Source organism: Anabrus simplex, chromosome 3 (assembly GCF_040414725.1).
Source record: "Anabrus simplex isolate iqAnaSimp1 chromosome 3, ASM4041472v1, whole genome shotgun sequence".
NCBI lineage: Eukaryota > Metazoa > Arthropoda > Insecta > Orthoptera > Tettigoniidae > Anabrus > Anabrus simplex.
The window spans coordinates 470312316-470331819 of NC_090267.1; the positions used below are offsets into that span (position 1 = coordinate 470312316).

Here is a 19504-nt window from a genome sequence, read left to right on the forward strand (position 1 = left end):
TGAGATACGAGGAAATATCATAGGGCCAGCCATTTAGATGGCTAAATGAGGCCAGAGTCGTCTTTTTATACAATCCGTTATTCAATACGAATGCACCGTTTAGCAGCAGTTATTCTGTAAATGAAGGTGAACATGCATATACTTCCGTATGTCGAACTACATTTATTAATTTAAGTCGATTTGTAGCTATCTAGAGAGGGGTGTGTCTTACATTGTAATTAATACTTTACAAATCAATAGTGATTCTCAGAAGGAGGGCGTCTTTTGTTGTAATCAGTACTCCCCACATTGACTTTAACTAGCAACGCCTGTGTACAATTGTAATGCATAATTCCCTTCTTGATTTGACTAGCAGAAGGCAAGGGAGCGTGCATTTTTTATAACTCTTTTACCTGATTCTCTTTATCATTAGAGATAGGTGCACCATATTATAAACAAATTTACCCATCAAAATTTGACTGACGTTACGCATAGTGAATTGCGGCAGACAAGTGGACCTGTCGTTATCATCAAACTCTGCAACTCGCACTTTACATTGGAAACAACGTCTGCGGACCTCCCTCTGCTTTTTCTCGGATAACGCCAAGAGACATGCATTTAAATTTTTTTATTCACTTCATGTACAGCAATTTACTTCGATATATGTATACACTGTAGAATGCCGTAGCGAAGCACGGGTACATTTGCTAGTATTATATAATTGTCAATACGGATCCAAAATAAAATTTATTCCATGGGAAAGATTAGAACACAGGATCAATAGTACACTACCACATTACACACATTATACCAAGAATATCTTATGCACAACGTAAACAAGAATCACAAGTGTTACGGCAGTCCTACCAAATTATGCAGCAAGGTTTCCACTAAAATGTAAATAAAAACCAATGCCCTATGCAGCTAAATAAAATCATATTAAGTATATTTCCACTCAACCGAATTTAATACATTTTACATCTAATTACTCACCAGATAATTTTTCTACATAGAAAAACAAAATTTTATAAATTTTCGTACATCTGATGTATTCCTGGAGTATTGCGTATGAATTCGCAGCCCTCCACAATACTGGCACCAAGAAAGTGAGCACCTTGTACCACGGTTCGATACACAAGAGCTTCCAAATGCACATATAAATTAAAATCCATTGGGTTCAGGGCCGATGAGCGTGGAGGCCAAGGAAGCGTTTGTGGATCCATGCCCAAGTAACGCATTTTCTTATAAAACGTATGGGGAATGTGTCCTGAAAGTTTGTCTTTTAACTTATGTCTGTGTAACAATTTTTTCACTCTTTCGAAACGGTTCTTTTCTTACAATTCGCTTTAAGTCGCGCCGATACAGGTAGATCTTGCGCCAACGATGGAACAGGAAAGTGGGAAGGATGAGGCATTGACCTATATTAAGGTATAGCCTCCACATTTGTCTGGTGTTAAAATGGGAAACAACGAAAACTATCTTCAGGGCTGCCGACAGTAGGGTTCAAACCCACCATCTCACGAATACTAGCCCACAGCTCTTTCAAAAATCTAATTTATGATTATTAAATACTGGAAGAAACATGATAAATGAAACAATTCTTTAATAACAGAATAAACCTCACAAAATATTTCGGTTAATTAAGAATAACATGACCGAGCTTGATAGCTGCAGTCGCTTAAGTGCGGCCAGTGTGCAGTATTCGGGAGATAGTAGGTTCGAACCCCACTGTCGGCAGCCCTGAAAATGGTTTTCCGTGGTTTCCCATTGTCACACCAGGCAAATGCTGGGGCTGTACCTTAATTAAGGCCACGGCCGCTTCCTTCCCACTCCTAGCCCTCTCCTGTCCCATCGTCGCCATAAGACCTACCTGAGTCGGTGCGCCGTAAAGCAAGTAGCAAAAAAAAAAAGAATGACATGCTTCATTCTTGGAAGAACATCATCAGATTCTATGAAATCACACAATTTTCTTCTGTAATGGATGAATATTCTGATCCAGTGTAAAATCATTCTGTTAAAATTCTCCTTCCGATGTCATAAAAACGTGAAAAATTTTGTTGAACTTACCTTACCTTACCACAAATAAAGACATCAATAAATAAATAAATAAATAAATAAAGCTCTCCATATATTGTTACACTAAACCTCCTCTCAAACACCTGTGGGTGGGAACAGTAGAATAACACGTACGGTATCCCCTGCCTATCGTGAAATGGGACTAAAAGTGACCGCAGAGTGTGGCTTGGCGACCATGGAGCCCTTAGCCGAGTCCCGCATTGCTTCTATTAACTTGTGTCAGGCTCGTCGCTTTCATCCATCCTATCCGACAATCTTGGTCAACTCTTGTTGTTTCCTGACCCCGACGGTATTAGAGCATTAGAAGCCTAGGAAGGGTTTCATTTTCACGCTCTTCATGGGCCTTGTCTTTCTTTGGCCGATACCTTCATTTTTAAAAATGTCCCACTCATTCAGTTTTGTCCCTCTGATTAGTGTTAATAGAGTACTGTTAGCCAGTTGTTCTTCCTCTTAAAACAATAATCACCACCACCATTTCTCCTCTCAGCTGCCCAAAATAGACTGCGTCACATCAGGTGGTCGGTGTTGCAATGTAATTCTGATCGGATAGAATATTTGCTTTAAGTCACTCCGACAGGGATGGGTTTTATAGCGACAATCGGATAGGAGCGGGAAGGAAGCGGACGTGACAGCATTTTCCTTGAGCGAAAATGTGAAACTACGGAAAAAGGAAAACGATTTTCAGGGATTCCACCAGTGGTATTCGAATACACAATCTGTCGAATGAAAGCTGACAGCGACGTGCCCCAGCGCAAACTCGCTCGGTGATTGGATGGAATCAGACCTTGTTATTTTAAGAAAAATCACGTCATTCTGTTATTAATTAAATAATTTATTTTCCAGGTATTTTATAGTGAAATAAACCTTTCACTAGTTACCACAAACTGGAAACATTAAGACTTATATATCACCTAAGAGGAAAATGAAAATAAAACTATTCCATTTTAACAAAAAGGAAAAAACATAAAAGCTGTGAAATACTTAAGGTGCGTATTTTATTTATCGTGTGGCTTTTGTTGCCGAGAGTGTCCGAGAACATGTAAAGCAGTCCCTCCAGAAAAGGTGGGTGGCATCTGTCGTGAATGGGAACTGCGTGCTTCTGTAGTGGATAATAGTGTTAGGCCTATGTGTGATGTGCGAGTTGCAGGAATGTTGCGGGCACTACTAACACCCAGTCACCCAGTCAGGAGAAAGAATCAGACCTGGCCTAGAATCGAGCGTGGGGCTCTCCTCTGAATCGAAGACGACTATGCTGACCACTCAGCCAAGGAGCCGGGTGTGGTACATATTAATAAGGAATAATGTTCGGAAGTTTGGCGAATATATTTCAAGTTCAGAATTACATAGTTTCTTTATGTACTAACACTATTCCCTTGATACATGTAGTTTTATCATTAAGCTTCTATTGTTTTAGGGAGTGCTGGCCGGAGGATCTGCTGGATTAGCATTCATACTCTGGATAGTGATGGGAGCGCAAGCTTCAGTTGTAACCGGTCGTTTACGCGATCAATATAAACACTTATCTGTGGAGGGCTGTCCGAGTGATCTACTTCGAAACACAACGCTGGCAACTCCGACGTCCCACAACAACAGGTAAAATGCAAAAGAAGTTCGCTTCATCAAATACATTATTTTCCTTACCATTGCAGCTTTTCTAGGAAATTCACTTTATATTTTCGCAACGTCGCTTCTTTCGCTTACAATCAAAATTCACTGGGTTACCATTAGATATAAGACCATTCGATTTTAGAAAAAAAATAGAGGTTGATTTTAGTTACTATTGACTATATCTTGTCATTTTCAATATTCTTCAATTAATTTTATATGCCTACAATTTTTCTGTTAAAGCATCGCAATTAAAATTACTCATTTCAAGGAACTAAGAATCTTTGATGTCGTGCAATCGGCGACCGTCTGAGCTTCACATCAGCCATGCTCTTTGATCTACTTACTGTAGTCCGGATACTTAGTAAACCGGGCGAGTTCGTCGTGCGGTTAGGAGCGTGCGGCTGTAATCTGGCATCCGGGAGATAGTGGGTCGATTCCCACTGACGGCAGCCCTGAAGATGGATTTCCGTGGTTTCCCATTTTCACAATAGGCAAATGCTGGGGCTGTACATTAATTAAGGCAATGGCCGATTCCTTTCAACTCCTAGGTCCTTCCTATCCCATCGTCGCCATAAGACCTATCTTTGAAGGTGCGACGTAAAAGAAAGTACTTAGTAAACATCCTTTTGAGGGATTGAAGGGGCGTGTTCATATAGGCAGTGTGGGAGGTTTGATTAGATTACTCTTTCTCCCTTCCCGATTCGCTGTCTCTTAATTCGTTTGTTCACACGTTGGTTCAGCCAGCACGTACAGTGCTTAGCACTAAGTGCAGACCAACACGGGCAGCGAGAGGAGTGGGAGACGCGGCAGCTCCCCTCGATTGCCCCTACATATATGCGTAGCCGTTTCCCGCGCAGGGCGTTCACTAAGTGTTTGGACTATACTTAAGAAGCCGTCGTCAAGTTCTGAGTACTGTTTGGTCTCAAATTCATGAAATGTATTTGCGTATTATTTTCGCTTTACTGCAAAGAAGGATTTATTGAACGTACGACAAAAACGAACTGACATATTATGCAAAGTGAATTTCTTTACTTAGCAGTTATTATTATTCATATTAATCGAATAATAAGATTTGCTGAATGCACTACGTTCTAATATTCATTTAAATGTTAAATATTTGAATGTTATGCACAAAATAACTGATCGGAAGAATATTCGTTTATATTCAAATGAATATCCCGTACTATCTACTGAAGAAAAAAGCATGTATTCATTCAAAAAAAGTGGAAAATTTTCAGTAGTATTTTCAGAGATAACAAAAATTTCACATTTTTTGAAGGTTAAGGAAATAGTGTCCTCAAGTTTAATATAGTATTAACATGTCTGCCCTCAAACAACAATTGAGAAGTGTGTGTTCAAAAGGCGCTATTTTCACCATGAGAAAGATGAGGAATACGAAATAAAAATTTTAATAACAAGCACATGGAAAGTACCCATGATCGTGTATTGAAAACCTAAGGGAGAATGTTTTGTTTTGAAAACTTAGTTGTTTACTGACTTGAAATGTATATTCTTGCTGTAGCCACATAACGGAATTCTACCCCACAGGAATTATATTATGACATTTTGGAAGTAAGTGTAAGTAACTTTTACGTCCCACTAACTAGTATTCGAAGACGTCGAGGTGCTAGAATTTTGCCCCGCAGGATTGTTTTAACGTGGCGTTAAACCTACCGGCACGAGACTGATATATTTGAGGAGCATCAAATACCATCGCACTGAGCTAGGATCGAACTTGCCCACAGTGAAAGTCATCGACATGGAGTTGTCATATTTAGGCTTTAATACATAAAACTGACCACAACCAGAGACAAACCCGATTCTTTAGATGGTGTATTACAATTTCGCTGGAAAAGGCTGATATTCCTCACGGATATGTTTTAGTGCTCACAAGTGAAACAGTTCATTTGTCCAAAATTCACAAGAACTTGTTGATTTTATAAACAGTGTTTCAGAAACAAAATCATACACAGTTTAAAGTGGTAGTTGTGTTCTTGATTGTCTAAGACAGAGTCTCTCAACCGAGGCGGAGAGGTTCAGTGCACCGTGCATCGGCCGGACTCGGATCGGACCAGCGTTTTGTGTCGGAGTGACTCGGCTAATCTCGGCTCTATAATCAGACGGTGGAGCACTGAAGAGCAAGTGAGGAAGGGGGAGACATACGGAGGGAGCGAGACAGGCGTAGGAAAGAGAGAGACAGTGCAATTGATTAAAATCCTGGATTGGGATCTGTATTCTGGTCAACCTAGCGAAGTTGTCTTTTGCACCTAGCGCCGTGCAATGCACCCTGAGAGGTCCTGGTCTAAGAGGAAGTACAACTAGACAACCAGTTTCTCTTAAAACTAATCAAACGAAAATATGAAGACGTCAGACACTTCGAAGCATGAAATTATCGGCAAAAGCAAGATAACTGTCACGAAGGGCAACATTCTTGGCGGCTAAGAATTCGACACCATTTCAGTGAAACACTTAGAAGTCCTTGAAATGTGGATCCACCGCAGGATTCTCAGGATTACGTGGGTTCCTCGACTAACGAAAGAAGAAGTACTCAGAAGGTCAAGGGAGAGTTGGGAACTCATTCAAACAATAAAGTGCCGGAATATTTATTATCTTGGCCATATCCTTGGAAATGACCATCACCTGATCTTAGAACGGATTGTAAAATTCAAAATACAGAGATGAAGAAGTGTCGAGAAGAGGCGAACATAATGGCATCGAAACGTCGAAGAATGGAATGGAATTCACAATTTTGGAAGACTTTCTCATTTAGCAAGCGATCGCACAACATTCGCCAAATTGATCGCCACCGTCGAGCGGACTGGGTATGGTACTTTGAAGAAGAATAAAAATCAAAAGAAGATTCACCATCAGTTAACAATTACGCTTCTTCTTCTTCTTCTTCTTTTTATTATTATTATTAGATGCGAAAAAGACCAGAAAACTGATCACGCAAAGCTCACTTAGAAGTTGTGCATTTCCTTCTTTGCCAGGCAGCCTTCAGTTTTTCTCTCATCGTGGTTCTTCGTTCTTCTGTCCACTTAGCTCCTGTCTTCTTCTTGTGGTTTCTCTCTGACTCTACTTCCTACTTGTTGATTTTCGTTCTGTAGCAGGTTCGGTTAGCGATGTCGGCCACTTTGATTCCTGATTTTTCCAGCTCTTGGCGGATTTCCGTTGTCCACCTATTTGTTTTGATGTTTTCTGTTGCCTCAAGTAAGATTCTTGTCAGTCTGATTTCTGGAAGGCGTTAGATGTGTCCGTAAAATTTCAGGCGTCTTTTTCTGATGTCGGCCGCAAGGTTTGAGAGCTCCTCGGTTTTTGTACGAGATTGCAGTCTATATCCATCGTCAGTCAATTTTGGGCCGAGAATTTTTCTGATGATTTTACGTTCCTCTTTCAGGATGTCTTCGAGTACTGTTTTCCTGTGGAGATCCAGTGTTTCACTCGCGTATAGTATTTCAGGTTTGATCACAGTGTTGTAATGTCGAATTTTGGTGAAGATTGAAAGGCATATTTTGTTGTAAATGTTTTGCGTTCGGCCGAGGGCTCTCTTCATTTTCTGGATGCGGACCTCGAGGGCCTTCTGTTCTTTTCCTGTTGGTACTATAATTTCTCCGAGATATCGGAACTCAGTTACTTTTTCGATTGTGCCAAATTTCGTGTTCAAATTCTGGAGGCTGCAGTGGTTGCACATGACCTTGGTTTTTGAGAAGGAGATTTGTAGGCCGAATTTTTCTGAGCATTTCTTGAGAGGTTCGATTTGGCTGATTGCCTGTTGTTCCCTTGTTGCAAGGATCGCGAGATCATTTGCGAATTCTTTCCTAGATGTTTAAGAAGCTCTGCTAAGATGCCGTCGTCTCCGGATGCCTTGTTGTTTTTCAGTCGTTGTATGTGTCGGTGTATTTCCTCTTGTGTAGGTGGGGATGAGTCTGGGTTTGGGTTCGGGTGGGGTTTAAGTGGAAACCTCTCCGTTGGTTCTGGGCAGTTGAGTAGTGACTCGAAGTATCTCGCGAGTTCCTTGGTGTTTTCGTCATCTGTGAGTGCCAATTTTCCGTTTTGTTTTCTGAAGCAGAGGTTCTTGGGCGTGTACCCATTTCATCTGTTGCGGAAGACGCTGTAAAAAATCTCTGGTGTTGTAGTTGCGGAAGTCCTGTTCGGCCGGCTTCAGTTGGTCCTCCAGGTATTTCCACTTGGTTTGTCTAATGAGTTTAGAGGTCTGTCTGCGGACTTCGCGGAATTTTTATTCGTTTTCAGGTGTACGGTTGCTGATGAACTTCTGGTATGCGTTTTTTCTATTCAATATGGCTTGGTCACATTCGGTGTTCCAAAACGGGTGTTTGCTCTTTTTCTGTAGTGGGATTTGCTCTGATGCACTCTTCATGATCTTTTCGTGGAATTCGTTCCAAGTTTTGGCTGGGATTTTTTCCCATGTTTCCCTGAGATTTGATGTTTTTATTTGTGCTGTGTCCAATTTTTTGTTTGCCTTGGATTTCTGGTAGAAGCGTTTTGGGGTAAATTTCACTTTGATTCTTGTTAGATGATGATCCGAGTCAATGTTGGCTCCTCTGCGGACTTGGACGTTGTGTACTTCTTTTTGTGCTGGGAAGGAGATGGCGACATGATCGATCTGGTGTTTGCCGCAGCAGGTGTTGGGTGATTCCCATGTGAAGAGCTTGTTGGGGTTTTTCCGTAGGGATGTTGACATGATTTTCAGGTCATGTTGTTGACAGAGCTCGATGAGGCATTTGCCATTTTTGTTGGTCTTTTCGTGTGATGAGAATCTTCCTGCGGTTTTCCTGTAGCACTTTTCTTTACCAATTTGACCGTTGAAATCGCCGAGGAGAATGATGGTGTCTTTTTCAGGTATTTTGATGAGTGTGGTTTCAAGTTTGTTCCAGAAGTTTTCTGTTTGTTTCTGATCTTTGCAGTCGTTGGTGGGTGCGTGGGCATTTACAAAGGTGTAGTGGCGATTTGCACAGCGAAGTCGTAAGGTCATTGGTCTGTTGTTTGTGGGTATGATCTCTTCTACGGAGTTCACGATCTTTTTGTGTACGAGAAAGGCCATGCCTAACATTATTATTATTATTATTATTATTATTATTATTATTATTATTATTATTATTATTATTATTATTATTATTATTATTATTATTATTATTATTATTATTATTCCCTTTATTACTTATTTTATAATCCTATCAAACTGAACCAAATTCGAATGATATAATTACCTTTGAAATAATCTAATTCATCATTTTAAATTTTTGTCAACATTCATCATCAGTGTCCTGCTTAATTCAGCCTGGGGAGGCCACAACCAACTATGCAGCAGCGATAACACAGGTGTCCTTGCACTGGAATAGCTAGGAGTTGACCCGGCAACTTGTCTATCCACGCCGTTACGTGGCTATGCATACTTTCCAGGCGTTCTTAATGATGATACGAAATGAAGTTTGCCCACACCAGATACTGCCTCTACTATTCCTAATAATAATAGAAACCAAAATATATGGTTAACAGCAAGCAGGGAAATCAGTGACATTACAGACCTGGTTGGAAGAACCATTTAAAGTATATCACAGTTCAAGTACTAGGTAATTTACTACTTCTTTCTTTACAGGTTATCTATGAATTTTTGCCTCCTTCGTCATCTTTTTCTCCCTCCATCAATAAATTCTTCAATAAACAGATTCATCTCTAATTATATCACATCCAGATCTTCTTCCTTTTTTTCCACTGTCACTAACCTCCTATGTTCCCCTAAATGAGCTAGAAAAAATTAACATACGGAAGAATTTCTGTCTCTGTATTTCACTCTTCATGAAGGTGTTGGTCTCCAATCTGTATAACAGCACAATCAATATAAGACATTGAGCCATCCGTTTCCTTAATTCTACCCTGCAGTTAATCAGCATCTTAGCTTTCTTGTTGAAACTCTCCGTGAAATCGTTGCTCATAGTTCCTGTTCTTATCCCCAGTTCTCTGTCATAGTATTATCAGGTTATTTATACTTTCACACCTGTATTATCATCTGATCATCTTGGAATATTTCTATTCCCTTATGATTACACATTTTCATCATTTTTATATTCTTTCTCTTGCTATTTAGCCTATAGGTAAGTTACGTTTTCATAATCGCGTGTATGTTATGTTTTAGATAAATATTTCATTTTTTCGTGCTCTGAGCTTGCATTCATGATACAGTAGGTCCAAACCCCATTGTCGGCAGCCCTGAAGACAGTTTTTAGTGGTTTCCCATTTTCACACGAAGCACATTCCTGGATGTACCTTAATTAAGGCCACAGTGGCTATATTCCTACTCCTAGCCCTTTCCTATCACATCGCCGCCACAATACCTATCTGTGCGGATGTGACATTAAGAAAACCGTAAAAAGGTCATTTAATTTAATTAGGACGTTATATCTTCTATAGAATTGACTCCCATACTGGGAATAAATACAATTATATCACTTTCAACTATTCAACCAGAGTTCGCGAGTGCATTTTTTCCGCATATGTGATCCATAATTATGTATTATATCTGGCTTTAATATCCACTCACTCGAACCAAGTACTAATCACATCCAAAACTTTCAAAGAGAGTTGATAATTTTCTATTCATCTTCTTCAACAACAGCTTTTCGGTCTAATTTGTGTCTTTAGGAAGACGATACTCGCAAATCTGCATTTAGCAATTTCCGTCTTGAAACAATTCAAGCAGTGAATGAGGATTTCCTTAACTTGTAAGCGCTAGAAAGGGCTGTGCAACAATAAGAGTAAAGCTTTCTTGTTAAGTATCGCCGTTTTGACAAGGAATGTAGCTTCTAATAGGGATTGTAGAGAGCATTGTCATTGCTCTACCATCAGGCCAGTTACAGGGCCACGAAAGAGTTACAGAATGGTATTATTCAGAGAGATTATTAAATCAAGCTTTGAAAACACGCCTATGAAATTTAGTCGGAAAAATCGAATGGCATTTACGTTGAGAGATTAAAATGTATTTGTCCTCGCATGTTAACATTACGTCTTAAGAGGATATTTCAGAAATATTTATACGTTTCTTTACACTTAGCCTTCGTTTTTTAATTGTTAATATACAACGTAAGGTCTGTTTAAACTGTAAATTCTCAGTCAGTGACTCTCCTTCTTAGAATTCAGACGTGTGAGGTAGTAACTACTACTGAATAAGCTCATTATTGGTAACATCTTATTTCCAAACATCCATGTAATGTATTTCCTTTAGAATAAGCTGTAATCTAATACTCTCTCCTTTTTTCAGCGATGTCTTCTATTTGTATCGACTTTCTTATTGTTGGAACGTTCCCCTGTCCTGTGTTGTAACGGTAGTAGTTGGCTTGGTGGTCACCTTCTTCACAGGGGCTAATGACATCAGAACAGTAGACCGTAAGCTTCTGAGTCCAGCCATCAGGAAGTACGTCCCCAAAGGGAACTTAAACACAGATGATATCGCAACAAATGGATACAAGGTACGAAATCATTGACTATTCCTTATGTAAAGGCTGTAGAGGCTTTCATTATATCAGGAAACTTGTATTAATAAAGTATTTGACCTTCCTCCTCGACGTAAACTATTATTAGTTAGAATGAGGCATGAATATATTTAGAAAGAATGCTGTCATTGTGCCCATGTTGTTAGTTGTTCGCCTGCTTATCCTATTAATCATACTGATGGTGGTAAAATAACCGCTAATATTGTTCATTTAACAAACTAAACAACGAGATTGTCATCTCGTCGTACTATCAGGGTGTCATTAACGGATGCGCATTGTACCTTTCACGGATTTTTTCAATAAGAAACACATCAACAGAGCGGTGTTTTATTGAAATAACAGTATTATAAAGTGTGATGGCCTTGCGCAAGCCTCATGTAAAATAGTAAAAGAGTGGATTAACTATCCGTAAATAGCCGTTGTGATAAGCATAAGTCAAATAATAAAATGTATTAATCTGTTGAAATCCAATTACAAATATTTTTAAATATTACACTTCACGACGCCCCTTGATACAACAAATTTAAATGCTTAATTTCTTTCATCGAATAGAAAGGTTAAGTTCATTACTGAATTACTTTGAAAGCGGAGTTAGTATGAAACTTTCACAAAAACAGGAAAATAGCCATTCAGGAACCGTCTGGGCACGGTCGATAAAATTCCAATCGGCAAATCAAAACAAAATAAACCTTGATATTCGGATATATGATAAGGTTTAAATTTTAAAAAGTCATTTTAAATCTATATTTAACCGAGAATAACAGATAAGGTGGAATTTTTAATTTATTATCGATATAAATAAAGTTGTAGGGGTTACGCTGTTTTTAATTTCTTTTGTTTGGCCAATTTTTCAGATATTTATCCGTTTTAGGTCAACTCAAGACCGAATCGGTGGTTTTTACATTTCGTGTCTGTTTTTCTGTTTGTCTGTTTGTCTGTTTGTCTGTTCCACCATCACGTCGAAGCGGCTGGATAGATCTCGACCAAATTTCATATTTAGAGTATACTCATCCCGGGGAAGGTTTCGGTATACATTCCATTTTAAAATTTTTGAATAGACGGGGGTTTATAGAAAAACTAGAATGGTGTTCCTCCATTTTCTCTTACACTATTGATTTTCTGTAAACTCCGTGGACCGTACGTGAAACGTCTTTTCATTATAAACAACTTCCGTTATGTTCATAATTTACCTTACTCTTCACATGAAGGAGATATTTACTATTTTCTGCGGGTATCATGCTCTGCATTGAGTGACCGACAGACCAACAACGAACCTACAGGTTGCCAAGGCAACGTCTCTGACTGCTTGCCAGCAGGGAAGTAATGTGCGGCCATTTTCCTCATCATGCTTTTAATTTCGTGGTTGTTCTTTGGGTAGAAGGCAGGAGAGGCGTCAATCTGCGGGATATTGGCGGAATATCGTTGGAGGTTATAACCGCCCTCGAACAGATTAAGTAATAACACCATTAGTCATCTTATTATCCGTTTAACTAAGAATCACTGCGCCTATCACATAACGGATTGCACAATCTCCGTTCAATTTGGAATGATCTACAACCTTGGTCTTATGACATTTTGTCTATCTGTACCCCTTTTACGTTTGAATTTTCTCTATTTATCGATGTTAAATAAATTTGGACTTTTCAAAAGCATAATTAATACTTTCAATCACTTATAGGAAATATAGAATCATCAAACTCTTCACGAAAATTGGCCCACCCAGTAGTCATATATGAGCCAAATGCTATGTATGTAGCTGTCAAATAATTATCCGAAAAGTAATGCAATGTGAGATAATCTTACAAAAACTTTACCCTGTTCAACGTTTCTAACTCAGTCTGACCCAGGAATAGATGAGGTATCATAGGACCAGCCATTTAGGCCACTAAATCCGGCGTCTTATGGTACAATCCTTTGTGGATATGACGTACGTTTAGCAGGAGTTAATCTGTAAATGAAGGTCTGCATTGTAAACACGCATATACTTTCGTATGTCGATCTATATACTGTATATTCACTGATGTCGATTTCTAGCGATGGAGAAGGTGTGTGTCTGCTATTGTAATCAGTACTCACCACACAGACTTTGCCTGGCAGTAGGAATGGGGTCCTTCTCAAACTCCTGAGTATCTGGCATCAGTAAGGAAGGCCTACCATTGTAATGAATAGTTCACTTCTCGATTTGACTTGCAAAAGGCAAAGGAATATGCAGTTTTGTTTAAAACTCCCCTATCCGATTGTGTTTGGCAGTAGGCAAGTATGGCCGCAATTATAAAGAAATGTCCTCATCTTAATGTGACTGGTATTAGGCATAGTGGTCTGCTATTTTGATGGAAACTCACCAACTTGGTGTGACTGGCGGTAAGCAGGCTGGCAGTAGGAAAAGCGGCCTGACATTATAATGATAACTGCACAACTCAATTTCGACTGATAGTAGGGTAATTGCCTGCCATTATAATAGAAACTCCTCAACTGTTATCTGTCTGGAAGTAGGAAAGGTGGGCTGCCATTGTAACTAAAACTCCCCAAATCGATTTTAACCGCGCAGTAGGCAATGGGGCCTGCAATTATAATGTTAACTTCCCAACTGAACTGTTAATGGCAGTAGGCAAGTGAGCCTGCCGTTATATCACAAATCAGTAACAAACAGTTTACATTGGAAACAGCGTATGGGGACCTCCCCATGCCATTTCTCGGATGACGCTAAGAGACATGCAATTTTAAAACAATCTTACTTATTGCATGTACAGTGTTTACTTCGATATTCGAATACAATGTAGAATAGCGTAGCGAAGCACGGGTACATTTCCTAGTGTATTATATGATACTAGCTGATGTACCCGTGCTTCGCTACGGAATTCCACATTGTATACAGGATTGTAGGTTAGGTAGTGGGCACGTTGTGAGCAAGATTGTATTAAATTTCATAGTTCTTAACGTTACGATAGAAACGCGATGGGGAAGTAACCAAACACCTTTTCTCATATGAAGACTGAGTTAGGGAATTCTCACTGTAATGGTAGACCCGCTTGCCTACCATCAGTCACAATCAGGTTGGGAAGCTTTCATTATAATGGTAGAAACTCACTTTCCACCTGCCTTTTTAAATCCTCAGAAAGACTGTCTTAGTGGTTTTCCCAACTGAAATGAACATACATTACAATAACGTCAGTAGGAATGGCGCGATTAAAAGCAATGCTTTCATATGAAATACTCGATGAAATGATAAACCAGACATTTTCTCACTTTTAACGACCAGGACTAAGCTGCCGATCTAACAGTCCAAAGTTCCAGAGCTGGAATGACCAAGCCGCAGACTGCCGTGATCCGTGAACATTCTTCGTCCCTCTTCGGCGCGGGGGAGGGGGTCGTATAGTGGCGATTCCCAGGCCAAAAACTATGCCCTTTTACTAATCTGTTTCCTAGGAGTACCCGATGAGTCGGAAAGTATCAATTCACTGCACTGGCGGCGGAAGAGTCTATCTGACTTGGAGGCAAATTTTTCCTACAAGCCAGAAGAGAAACATCCTCTTCACTGCTAATTAGGAATGAAATGAATGAAGAATTTAATAAAAATGAAGAGCAAGAAGCGGCTCTTTTCAGGGTTGAGTTATGAGTTATTTCGTGAATTGTGGTGCTATAATTTGGAATAGCCCTAATTGTTTTTCAAGACGAGTGCATACTAGTACTAGTACTACTACTACTCTACTAAGTGAGCCTCTGCCTTAAGCGCGTCAGAGTAGGGATCGAACAGCTGGAATACTATGATGAACCAGTGTGTTACGTACCAGCTGTATCAGAAAATGTATGAACCAAAGGAATGGCATGCTAAAGAAGAAGGTTTTCTAGCTCCCCCGCTATTTCCCGCCAATATTCAGTCAGGCTGTTATACTCGGTACGCAGCAGTAATCCCATCATCGGAGTTGAGAGGCAGCATAAGAGACAAAGAACATCACAACAAACAATGGTCAATGTAATATTACTGTTGATCAATGTTATGCCCTTTTAATATTGTAAGCCTTCATATTTAGTCTTCTTCCGACAATGAAATACCACTCTTATCATTGTCGGTACGTTAAAACTGAATAAAACATAAATGATCGGAAATTGTATTCTTTTCTTTCTTGCTAGTTGCTTTACGTCGCACCGACACAGATAGGTCTTATGGCGACGATGGGACAGGAAAGGGCTAGGAGTGGGAAGGAAGCGGCCGTGGCCTTAATAAAGGTGTGAAAATGCGAAACCACGGAAAACCATCTTCAGGGCTGCCGACAGTGGGGTTCGAACCCACTATCTCTCGAAAACTGGATACTGGCCGCACTTAAGCGACTGGAGCTATCGAGCTCGGTGAAACTGTATTCTCTATAACTTTTGTTATGTAGTACTTTTCGATAGGACCAATAACATACGTATTTAAAAATTACTTTTTAGGCGCCTTCCCCTAAACTACAGTTTCATCCAGGGTGAATAAAATTGTTTATAGCTTAGACTGTGGTTTCTTATTCCCCGATTCTATATACCGACTTTCATTAAATTCTGTTAACCCATTTTCTCGTGACTTGGCGTTGATATGGACTTAGCAACAAAAATACAAATTCATGAATATCTGTTACCACAGCCGGTACTGTAAACATGTATAAGACATAAATGGTCGGAAATTTAATTCTATATAACTTTGGTTATTTAGTATTTATCGATACGACCACTAATAGTATAAATATGTGATAATTGAATTTTAGGCCTTCCACTAAACTACCATTTCACTCAGCGTGAATAAAATTAATTATAGCCTATATTGTAACGACTCATTACCCAATTTTGCACACCAGTTTTTATTAATATAGGACCACTAATAACATAAATAATTAAAAATTAACTTTTCGGCCTTCCCCTGAACTACCATTTCTATCAGTGTGAATAAAATTATATATGGTCTAGATTGTAGCGACTTATTCGCCGACTTTGCCTACCAATTTTCATTATCCTTAACCGTTTTCTAGTGTTGCGTGCACAGACAGACAGACAGACAGACAGACAGACAGACAGACAGACAGACAGACAGACAGACAGACAGACAGACAGACAGACAGACAGACAGACAGACAGACAGACAGACAGACAGACAGACAGACATTACGGAAAAGTAAAAAATGCATTTCCTTGTTACTATGGACATGACCGATACAGAAATACCACTCTTTTCAAATTCTGAGCAATGTACCGAAAAAACTCTTATTTTATATATATATATGGTATTAAGGAAATCTTTTGAATTAAAATTTTCCGTGGCCATGTTTGGATATAAAATTCGAAAATGAAGTTGAATTAAATATTGCCAGCAAAGTCAGTATGCTAGCTGTGCTGACCCACAGCAATTCATTCTTTCAAGCAAATCACTGTAGATTAAATTCTGCAAGAAAAATTGAGAAAGAAGTTTAGTTCAGGAACTTTAACAAGTGGATAATTACACGAGACTGAATATCTCCTTTGCTTCTATTTGCTTTCAAGAAATGATTCATGTATAAACAATAGGAGATGCCTCCGTGGCTCAGACGCCTGCCTCTCAATGCTGGATTCCGTCTTTCAAATACCGATCACTCCATGTAATATTTGTTCTTGACAAAGGGGAAACGGGTCAGGTTTTCCTCCGCGTACTCCAGTTTTTCCAGTTATCTTTCATTCCAGAAACACTCTAAACTATTCTCATCTGTCAATCATGAATTCCAGTGGAGTTCAAAATGCTTCGGCAGCTGGCAGAGTTTCTATTCTCACCGCTAGATGGGGCTCCATCCCATTCCTGACCCGATCGAATGACTGGAAACAGGCTCATGATTTATGCACCGCAGCTCGCCCATGAAATCCAAGTGCAAAATCTGCCGACGAATGTTGTGATTATTGGCATCTCTTGCTGAATGCCACAGTTTCTACCGAAGCTTGCCTGTTTGACTTCACCTAATTACCAAGACATCACTACATTGTTTTGTATGCTTTGATCGAGGTGGGAATTTTATAAATCTTTTGCGTTTCCATTCTCCTACTGCTATAAAACACACTCTTGAATGGGGAGTCTGAAACTTGCCAAAGATCTCACGCATTGAATGACCAAATTGGTGGACACCGATAATCATTCCTCTTTCAGACTCACTGAGCTCTCTTCGAATATCCATTTCGACTGTGGTAGTTAGAAAACTTATCTTTCAAAAACTCATGGCCTTATACATAATCATGATTTGCTTGAGTGTCGCTGAGGATCAGTCTACTTTCCTTTCGGGCGGTGTCCATTCATTAGTGGTAATGTAGTGTAGTGTGGCAAAGAATGTCGAGAGTGGAAGGGGTCAAGTCTGCAATGACGGCGCAGTGAAGACGATGTACGTTGAGCCAGCTTCAAACAAACCAATACCACCGGTGAATTATTGGGCCTTCCAGTAAGAAAGCATTTTAGAAGCAGCTAGAAGCTGGTTGACAGTGAAGAATATGCCAAGAATTATTCGGAAAAGGTAGCTACGAGAAACTTCCGTGAGCCTATGTGAAGAGTTCAGCTGCGCAAAGGTGGTCAGTCTTGAGTCAGCCAAAAATGAGTTGCGAGGTTACCGTGAATGTGTTACGAGACGGTTGCGAGTGATTCACAAGATGCCGCGAGTGAGTCACGAGTTTCTTGTAAGAGCTTCAACACGAGAAAGACGGCCTTGATTATGGGAAATACGGTGTCCTCTAGAGTGAACTGCTCTCTGAGCTATGCCGCGCTGTGATAGGACTCCTGGAGAGCAGAGTGATGTGCGTTCGATTAAGCGCGCAATAAGAGCTGTGTTGAGAGGAAATCTGGAACGGGAGTGAACTTCTAAATAACTGGGGAAATTAATCAAATAAATTTAGACGATATTAGTGCATGCACTAATTTCATTTTTAAAAACTCTGATAACCCACCGCAGCATATGTGCATTATAAGAGCTGAAAAAGGGTATATCTGTATTTGAATCTGGTTTTCTATTACTTTGAATTAATTTCAATGGATATTTAAACACTTTACTGTTATCACAACATTATATCAAACTGATATACTTTGCCTTTATTTCAGCCTGTGGACTTACAGATCATCCCCAAGGATATGGGAATCGACGGAAGTGCTAATCAAGTATTGCTAAACGAAGAAAAATCTCTATAGTATTATTTATTAGAGATAAAATAAAGACCAATTTAAACCCTAGAAACAATGTCATAAAAACGTATTGTAATCAAAATATGTTCAAACACATGCAGCTTACGTTCAGAAGGAATTTTACGAATCCTTCGTTACCTACATGTTCTTTTTATCAAAGTGTATCATTTGTCATTCGTGCGTGTGTTTGTGTGTGTGTGAAAGGGATGGGAAGGGAAAGAGACGAAAAGGGCGAGATAAAAATGGATGCCGTGTTTTACTACTAATCGATTTTAGTTCTCAAATCACTTTGACTGGAATATAAAACACCTCTATGATCCAATTTAGATGAAGTGTGATTTAGAATACAGCTCTAGATGTAGACTTGGTTGTGAATAACCATTACAGAAAATTTAAAAATCTAGCTCCTGTTCGTCTCTTCAGTCTTTCCAAAATATACAAAATTAAATTATGTATGCATGCATCAGATACGTTTATTATTATTATTATTATTATTATTATTATTATTATTATTATTATTATTATTATTATTATTATTATTATTATTATTATTACTACTATTATTACTAGCTGAAGACAACCCGATTCGCTTGGTTCTTTTTGTTTCCTTTATGAAATGCAGGAAGTCGAATAAAATACCATTTTTTCCTGTTTATTCTTTTGATTTCATTCCTTTTTCGGGGTACATAAGTATCTTATTTTCTAAGTAATACATTTTTATACGGTGCATTTGGTATCTTGTTACCTGGCGCATGCACAAACACATGGGAGAAAGCAACGTTCAGCTGACCATGTGTAAAACAGGAATTCTTCAAATTAACTCCACAATTGTGGAACTTTTGAACTTGAGCCTTATTGATAGTCATACTATAAGCTAATCTCACTGGAAATTGTAATCATTTGAAATAAAATGACAAATTATTTGATATCAGTGAAATTCTACGTGTGAAAACCTATCCTCCTCTTTCCATGTCGTTTAGGATTACTGCCTCAATGATATTGTTAAGTATCTGCTTTATATTCAAGGGTTACATAAAATACAGATGTACTGAAGCAGAAACATGTTATGGTTCTGAGAATATTTTATTCCTGCGAGATGAATGAAAGAAGATATATAAAACCAAGGAGTACACATCAGACCCTTATAGAGTACATTCTTACTCCGATCCATCCAGAA

The 19504-nt window shown here is 39.1% G+C and overlaps 1 protein-coding gene across 1 annotated transcript in view; it reads left to right on the top strand.

Moving 5' to 3' along the window:
- The window catches only part of LOC136866866 (sodium-coupled monocarboxylate transporter 1), a 39993-nt gene extending 21437 nt beyond the window's left edge, over nt 1–18556 (top strand). The window contains exons 6-8 of the mRNA XM_068227095.1: nt 3470–3648; nt 10940–11147; nt 18247–18556. Of these exons, the coding sequence (XP_068083196.1) occupies nt 3470–3648; nt 10940–11147; nt 18247–18333 (474 nt within the window). The 3' untranslated portion in view covers nt 18334–18556. The remainder of the gene's footprint in view (nt 1–3469; nt 3649–10939; nt 11148–18246) is intronic.
- The last annotated feature ends 948 nt before the right edge of the window (nt 18557–19504 follow it).